The sequence below is a fragment of the Hemibagrus wyckioides genome, linkage group LG23 (genome assembly GCF_019097595.1).
Source record: "Hemibagrus wyckioides isolate EC202008001 linkage group LG23, SWU_Hwy_1.0, whole genome shotgun sequence".
Lineage (NCBI taxonomy): Eukaryota > Metazoa > Chordata > Actinopteri > Siluriformes > Bagridae > Hemibagrus > Hemibagrus wyckioides.
The window spans coordinates 20,124,350-20,131,849 of record NC_080732.1 but is presented as its reverse complement, the minus strand read 5'-3'; the positions used below and the strand labels follow the sequence as shown (position 1 = coordinate 20,131,849).

General features: G+C 47.1%; 2 protein-coding genes across 6 annotated transcripts in view; one reads left to right on the top strand and one right to left on the bottom strand.

The window, feature by feature from the left end:
* The window catches only part of ppox (protoporphyrinogen oxidase), a 21,744-nt gene extending 14,951 nt beyond the window's left edge, over positions 1 to 6,793 (top strand). For 4 of the 5 annotated variants that reach the window (XM_058375880.1, XM_058375879.1, XM_058375883.1 and 1 more), the window contains 2 exons: positions 6,285 to 6,327; positions 6,513 to 6,793. In XM_058375880.1, the coding sequence (XP_058231863.1) occupies positions 6,285 to 6,327; positions 6,513 to 6,646 (177 nt within the window). In that variant the 3' untranslated portion in view covers positions 6,647 to 6,793. The remainder of the gene's footprint in view (positions 1 to 6,284; positions 6,328 to 6,512) is intronic. The other variant, XM_058375884.1, reaches the window with a different exon arrangement.
* Positions 6,794 to 7,491: 698 nt separating this feature from the next.
* The window catches only part of LOC131343979 (uncharacterized), a 21,182-nt gene continuing 21,173 nt past the window's right edge, over positions 7,492 to 7,500 (bottom strand). The window contains exon 2 of the mRNA XM_058375875.1: positions 7,492 to 7,500. This exon is cut by the window's right edge and continues 1,723 nt beyond it. Coding sequence (XP_058231858.1) covers positions 7,492 to 7,500 — 9 coding nt within the window.

The window sequence follows — 7,500 nt, the reverse complement described above, 5'->3', positions numbered from 1 at the left end:
CTCTGTTTTCTCTCTCGTCCTCATCTCTGTGTTGTGTCTCTCCTCGTTGTAGAGGTGTGTGTCTCCTCTCTGTTTTCTCTCTCGTCCTCGTCTCTGTGTTGTCTCTCCTCGTTGTAGAGGTGTGTGTCTCCTCTCTGTTTTCTCTCTCGTCCTCGTCTCTGTGTTGTCTCTCCTCGTTGTAGAGGTGTGTGTCTCCTCTCTGTTTTCTCTCTCGTCCTCGTCTCTGTGTTGTCTCTCCTCGTTGTAGAGGTGTGTGTCTCCTCTCTGTTTTCTCTCTCGTCCTCATCTCTGTGTTGTGTCTCTCCTCATTGTAGAGGTGTGTGTCTCCTCTCTGTTTTCTCTCTCATCCTCGTCTCTGTGTTGTCTCTCCTCGTTGTAGAGGTGTGTGTCTCCTCTCTGTTTTCTCTCTCGTCCTCATCTGTGTTGTGTCTCTCCTCGTTGTAGAGGTGTGTGTCTCCTCTGTGTTTTCTCTCTCGTCCTCATCTGTGTTGTGTCTCTCCTCGTTGTAGAGGTGTGTGTCTCCTCTCTGTTTTCTCTCTCGTCCTCATGTCTGTGTTGTCTCTCCTCGTTGTAGAGGTGTGTGTCTCCTCTCTGTTTTCTCTCTCGTCCTCGTCTCTGTGTTGTCTCTCCTCGTTGTAGAGGTGTGTGTCTCCTCTCTGTTTTCTCTCTCGTCCTCGTCTCTGTGTTGTCTCTCCTCGTTGTAGAGGTGTGTGTCTCCTCTCTGTTTTCTCTCTCGTCCTCATCTGTGTTGTGTCTCTCCTCGTTGTAGAGGTGTGTCTCCTCTCTGTTTTCTCTCTCGTCCTCGTCTCTGTGTTGTCTCTCCTCGTTGTAGAGGTGTGTGTCTCCTCTCTGTTTTCTCTCTCGTCCTCATCTGTGTTGTGTCTCTCCTCGTTGTAGAGGTGTGTGTCTCCTCTCTGTTTTCTCTCTCGTCCTCGTCTCTGTGTTGTCTCTCCTCGTTGTAGAGGTGTGTGTCTCCTCTCTGTTTTCTCTCTCGTCCTCATCTGTGTTGTGTCTCTCCTCATTGTAGAGGTGTGTGTCTCCTCTCTGTTTTCTCTCTCGTCCTCATCTGTGTTGTCTCTCCTCATTGTAGAGGTGTGTGTCTCCTCTCTGTTTTCTCTCTCGTCCTCATCTGTGTTGTCTCTCCTCGTTGTAGAGGTGTGTGTCTCCTCTCTGTTTTCTCTCTCGTCCTCGTCTCTGTGTTGTCTCTCCTCGTTGTAGAGGTGTGTGTCTCCTCTCTGTTTTCTCTCTCGTCCTCATCTGTGTTGTGTCTCTCCTCATTGTAGAGGTGTGTGTCTCTTCTCTGTTTTCTCTCTCGTCCTCATCTGTGTTGTGTCTCTCCTCATTGTAGAGGTGTGTGTCTCTTCTCTGTTTTCTCTCTCGTCCTCATCTGTGTTGTCTCTCCTCGTTGTAGAGGTGTGTGTCTCCTCTCTGTTTTCTCTCTCGTCCTCATCTGTGTTGTGTCTCTCCTCGTTGTAGAGGTGTGTGTGTCTCCTCTCTGTTTTCTCTCTCGTCCTCATCTGTGTTGTGTCTCTCCTCATTGTAGAGGTGTGTGTCTCCTCTCTGTTTTCTCTCTCGTCCTCGTCTCTGTGTTGTCTCTCCTCGTTGTAGAGGTGTGTGTCTCCTCTCTGTTTTCTCTCTCGTCCTCATCTGTGTTGTGTCTCTCCTCGTTGTAGAGGTGTGTGTCTCCTCTCTGTTTTCTCTCTCGTCCTCATCTGTGTTGTGTCTCTCCTCGTTGTAGAGGTGTGTGTCTCCTCTCTGTTTTCTCTCTCGTCCTCATCTCTGTGTTGTCTCTCCTCGTTGTAGAGGTGTGTGTCTCCTCTCTGTTTTCTCTCTCGTCCTCATCTGTGTTGTGTCTCTCCTCGTTGTAGAGGTGTGTGTCTCCTCTGTTTTCTCTCTCGTCCTCGTCTCTGTGTTGTCTCTCCTCGTTGTAGAGGTGTGTGTCTCCTCTCTGTTTTCTCTCTCGTCCTCATCTGTGTTGTGTCTCTCCTCATTGTAGAGGTGTGTGTCTCCTCTCTGTTTTCTCTCTCGTCCTCATCTGTGTTGTGTCTCTCCTCGTTGTAGAGGTGTGTGTCTCCTCTCTGTTTTCTCTCTCGTCCTCATCTGTGTTGTGTCTCTCCTCGTTGTAGAGGTGTGTGTCTCCTCTCTGTTTTCTCTCTCGTCCTCATCTCTGTGTTGTCTCTCCTCGTTGTAGAGGTGTGTGTCTCCTCTCTGTTTTCTCTCTCGTCCTCATCTCTGTGTTGTCTCTCCTCGTTGTAGAGGTGTGTGTCTCCTCTCTGTTTTCTCTCTCGTCCTCATCTGTGTTGTGTCTCTCCTCGTTGTAGAGGTGTGTGTCTCCTCTCTGTTTTCTCTCTCGTCCTCATCTGTGTTGTGTCTCTCCTCGTTGTAGAGGTGTGTGTCTCCTCTCTGTTTTCTCTCTCGTCCTCATCTGTGTTGTGTCTCTCCTCATTGTAGAGGTGTGTGTCTCCTCTCTGTTTTCTCTCTCGTCCTCATCTGTGTTGTGTCTCTCCTCGTTGTAGAGGTGTGTGTCTCCTCTCTGTTTTCTCTCTCGTCCTCATCTGTGTTGTGTCTCTCCTCGTTGTAGAGGTGTGTGTCTCCTCTCTGTTTTCTCTCTCGTCCTCATCTGTGTTGTGTCTCTCCTCGTTGTAGAGGTGTGTGTCTCCTCTCTGTTTTCTCTCTCGTCCTCATCTGTGTTGTCTCTCCTCGTTGTAGAGGTGTGTGTCTCCTCTCTGTTTTCTCTCTCGTCCTCATCTCTGTGTTGTCTCTCCTCGTTGTAGAGGTGTGTGTCTCCTCTCTGTTTTCTCTCTCGTCCTCATCTGTGTTGTGTCTCTCCTCGTTGTAGAGGTGTGTGTCTCCTCTCTGTTTTCTCTCTCGTCCTCATCTCTGTGTTGTCTCTCCTCGTTGTAGAGGTGTGTGTCTCCTCTCTGTTTTCTCTCTCGTCCTCATCTCTGTGTTGTGTCTCTCCTCGTTGTAGAGGTGTGTGTCTCCTCTCTGTTTTCTCTCTCGTCCTCATCTCTGTGTTGTCTCTCCTCGTTGTAGAGGTGTGTGTCTCCTCTCTGTTTTCTCTCTCGTTCTCATCTCTGTGTTGTCTCTCCTCGTTGTAGAGGTGTGTGTCTCCTCTCTGTTTTCTCTCTCGTCCTCATCTCTGTGTTGTCTCTCCTCGTTGTAGAGGTGTGTGTCTCCTCTCTGTTTTCTCTCTCGTCCTCATCTGTGTTGTGTCTCTCCTCGTTGTAGAGGTGTGTGTCTCCTCTCTGTTTTCTCTCTCGTCCTCATCTGTGTTGTGTCTCTCCTCGTTGTAGAGGTGTGTGTCTCCTCTCTGTTTTCTCTCTCGTCCTCATCTGTGTTGTGTCTCTCCTCGTTGTAGAGGTGTGTGTCTCCTCTCTGTTTTCTCTCTTGTCCTCATCTGTGTTGTGTCTCTCCTCATTGTAGAGGTGTGTGTCTCCTCTCTTTTTTCTCTCTCGTCCTCATCTGTGTTGTCTCTCCTCGTTGTAGAGGTGTGTGTCTCCTCTCTGTTTTCTCTCTCGTCCTCATCTGTGTTGTGTCTCTCCTCATTGTAGAGGTGTGTGTCTCCTCTCTGTTTTCTCTCTCGTCCTCATCTGTGTTGTGTCTCTCCTCGTTGTAGAGGTGTGTGTCTCCTCTCTGTTTTCTCTCTCGTCCTCATCTCTGTGTTGTCTCTCCTCGTTGTAGAGGTGTGTGTCTCCTCTCTGTTTTCTCTCTCGTCCTCATGTCTGTGTTGTGTCTCTCCTCGTTGTAGAGGTGTGTGTCTCCTCTCTGTTTTCTCTCTCGTCCTCATCTCTGTGTTGTCTCTCCTCGTTGTAGAGGTGTGTGTCTCCTCTCTGTTTTCTCTCTCGTCCTCATCTGTGTTGTGTCTCTCCTCGTTGTAGAGGTGTGTGTCTCCTCTCTGTTTTCTCTCTCGTCCTCATCTGTGTTGTGTCTCTCCTCGTTGTAGAGGTGTGTGTGTCTCCTCTCTGTTTTCTCTCTCGTCCTCATCTGTGTTGTGTCTCTCCTCATTGTAGAGGTGTGTGTCTCCTCTCTGTTTTCTCTCTCGTCCTCGTCTCTGTGTTGTGTCTCTCCTCGTTGTAGAGGTGTGTGTCTCCTCTCTGTTTTCTCTCTCGTCCTCATCTGTGTTGTGTCTCTCCTCGTTGTAGAGGTGTGTGTCTCCTCTCTGTTTTCTCTCTCGTCCTCATCTGTGTTGTGTCTCTCCTCGTTGTAGAGGTGTGTGTCTCCTCTCTGTTTTCTCTCTCGTCCTCATCTCTGTGTTGTGTCTCTCCTCGTTGTAGAGGTGTGTGTCTCCTCTCTGTTTTCTCTCTCGTCCTCATCTGTGTTGTGTCTCTCCTCATTGTAGAGGTGTGTGTCTCCTCTCTGTTTTCTCTCTTGTCCTCATCTGTGTTGTGTCTCTCCTCATTGTAGAGGTGTGTGTCTCCTCTCTTTTTTCTCTCTCGTCCTCATCTGTGTTGTCTCTCCTCGTTGTAGAGGTGTGTGTCTCCTCTCTGTTTTTTCTCTCGTTCTCATCTGTGTTGTGTCTCTCCTCATTGTAGAGGTGTGTGTCTCCTCTCTGTTTTCTCTCTCGGCCTCATCTGTGTTGTGTCTCTCCTCGTTGTAGAGGTGTGTGTCTCCTCTCTGTTTTCTCTCTCGTCCTCATCTGTGTTGTGTCTCTCCTCGTTGTAGAGGTGTGTGTCTCCTCTCTGTTTTCTCTCTCGTCCTCATCTGTGTTGTGTCTCTCCTCATTGTAGAGGTGTGTGTCTCCTCTCTGTTTTCTCTCTCGTCCTCATCTGTGTTGTGTCTCTCCTCGTTGTAGAGGTGTGTGTCTCCTCTCTGTTTTCTCTCTCGTCCTCATCTGTGTTGTCTCTCCTCATTGTAGAGGTGTGTGTCTCCTCTCTGTTTTCTCTCTTGTCCTCATCTGTGTTGTGTCTCTCCTCATTGTAGAGGTGTGTGTCTCCTCTCTCTCTGTTTCTCTCTCGTCCTCATCTGTGTTGTGTCTCTCCTCGTTGTAGAGGTGTGTGTCCCCTCTCTGTTTTCTCTCTCGTTCTCATCTCTTTGGTCTCTCTCCTCGTTGTAGAGGTGTGTGTCTCCTCTCTGTTTTCTCTCTCGTCCTCATCTCTGTGTTGTCTCTCCTCGTTGTAGAGGTGTGTGTCTCCTCTCTGTTTTCTCTCTCGTCCTCATCTGTGTTGTCTCTCCTCGTTGTAGAGAGGTGTGTGTCTCCTCTCTGTTTTCTCTCTCGTTCTCATCTCTGTGTTGTCTCTCCTCGTTGTAGAGGTGTGTGTCTCCTCTCTGTTTTCTCTCTCGTCCTCATCTCTGTGTTGTCTCTCCTCGTTGTAGAGGTGTGTGTCTCCTCTGTTTTATCTCTCGTGTTGAACCTCAGTGTGTGTTACATCCATTCACTGCACCCTGGATTTCACACACAGCTTCACCACCCGGGTCTGTGGGGGTGTGGAGACCTTAAATGGGTTGATGACAGAGTGTGTGTGTGTGTGTGTGTGTATTTGTGTGAAATCATATATTATGATTGATTTATTGAGTTTATAGCCAGTTTGTATTAATCACTGTAAATGTTGAAAACTCCACAGCGCTGTTATATAACACACACACACTTTATACTCCCAGGCTGAGTTCTGGAGTCTGATTGGTGGATCAGGTGTTGATTAATTCTCTCTAACAGCAGCTCTGACTGTAGCGCAGCTTTATATTAATGTATTCACTCTCATACCTTATTGTTTCCATAGCAACAGCTCCTTCACAGGGACGTGTACAGCACACACTCCACTGATAATAAACGTGTGCTGTGATAAAGCGTGTCATCGTCGTCACGGTGAAGCTTTCTGTAAGGAGAAGTTTATTTAACGTCTAGAGAAGGAGTTTCCAGTGTCGGAGGTAAAGCTGTAACTTTAATCTTCAGGACAGAGGAGGAGTTAATGAGCTGCCATTTTTCATTTACAAAAAGAAAGAGAATAAGGAGAGGTGTGTGAGGGAAGTGTTTATTTTATTTATAGCTGCTATAATGTAAGGGACAGGAAGTAAATCCTCTAGAACTGAACTGTGTGAGTGTCGAGTAGTGAAGACTACACACACACACACACAGAGCTGGAAAGATAGAGAAGGTGTGTGTGTGTGTCTGTTCGGTGAGGATATAAAGTGGAACATGAGTCACTGTGTTATTGTTGACTGATTCAGTCTCGTCTCCCTGCTGAGAGAATTCACTTTTCTCAGGCTTTCAGGTTTTGACATGTAGTTTATTGTTCAATAATATATTTATTTGTGTGTGTGTGTGTGTGTGTGTGTGTTTTCAGAACTGCATTCCACAGTATCACCTGGGACACTGGAAACGACTAGGTGAGATGATTTACGGTGTTGTTTTACTAAAATCATCCATCACTGCAAACATCATCAACACACATGTTCCAGACACGTCACTCCCACCGTCCCTCTGCACACGCCTCCTCCACACACACACACACACACACACATTATAATGATGAGGATGAGGATGATGATGATGCTGTGTTTTGTCCTTTCAGAGGCAATGAGGCAGTATATCAGCGATCATGCTCTTCCTCTCACGCTGACCGGAGCCTCGTTCAACGGCGTCTCTGTTAACGATGTCATATTTAGTGGACGCACGGCCGCAGAGGGGCTCCTGGGGAAACTCTGACCTGTAGTGTGGTGATTAATAAGATGTATCTCAGTAACACTGTAGAACCTGCAGAGAAGCTTCATATCTGACCTGTCTGAGTCCTTCAGCTATTTTTACACGTGAAATTGTATTTAATAAAGTTTTATAACTGAAGAGAAGGATGTGGATTATTAATGTCCAGCATGAGAACAGTGACACAGAGTGACCATCAGTTTATTAACAGACTCTTCATCCAGCTCATGGTCCTCTCCTTCATTAGACTGGGGTAGGGTTTAGAGATTAGGGCTAGGGATTAGTCGAGTTATCAGGATCAGAGGTAAGGGGTTAGAGCGTGGTGTTAGAGGTCTAAGTTAAGATTTAGGACTGGGGTTTGAGGAAAGGGTTTAGGAGAAGAATTACGAGTTTAAGACTAGGGTTCAGTGCTGTAGGGTTACAGTATAAGTGTGAGGTTTAAGGGATTAATGCTAGGATTTTGAGATTGAAGTGCTGGGATCAAAGGGTTAGTGTTTAAATGTTATCGTATGAGGAAGTGGGCAGATGTTTTAGATCTGATGGAGAGCTGGCTGCTGGACTGGACTGGACTGGAATGGACCTTTAAGGGGAAAATAGAGTTTCTGATTAATGTTCTTAATCCTCATGTGTAAACTCTCAACATTAAACCCTTCACTAACCCCTGCCCCATTTTCACTGACCTTTCCGGAACAATCTTCCTGGTGTATTTCAGTAAACAGCTGTTTCACTGGCTCTGATCTCCATCACACAGAGAGGTGCTGGAGTTTTTATTAGCTGTGACTGAGCTGACAGAGATGTGAAGTGGCTCGCTGAAGGTTCTCTCACCGTCATTTTCATGATCATCATGTTCTTTATGTCCT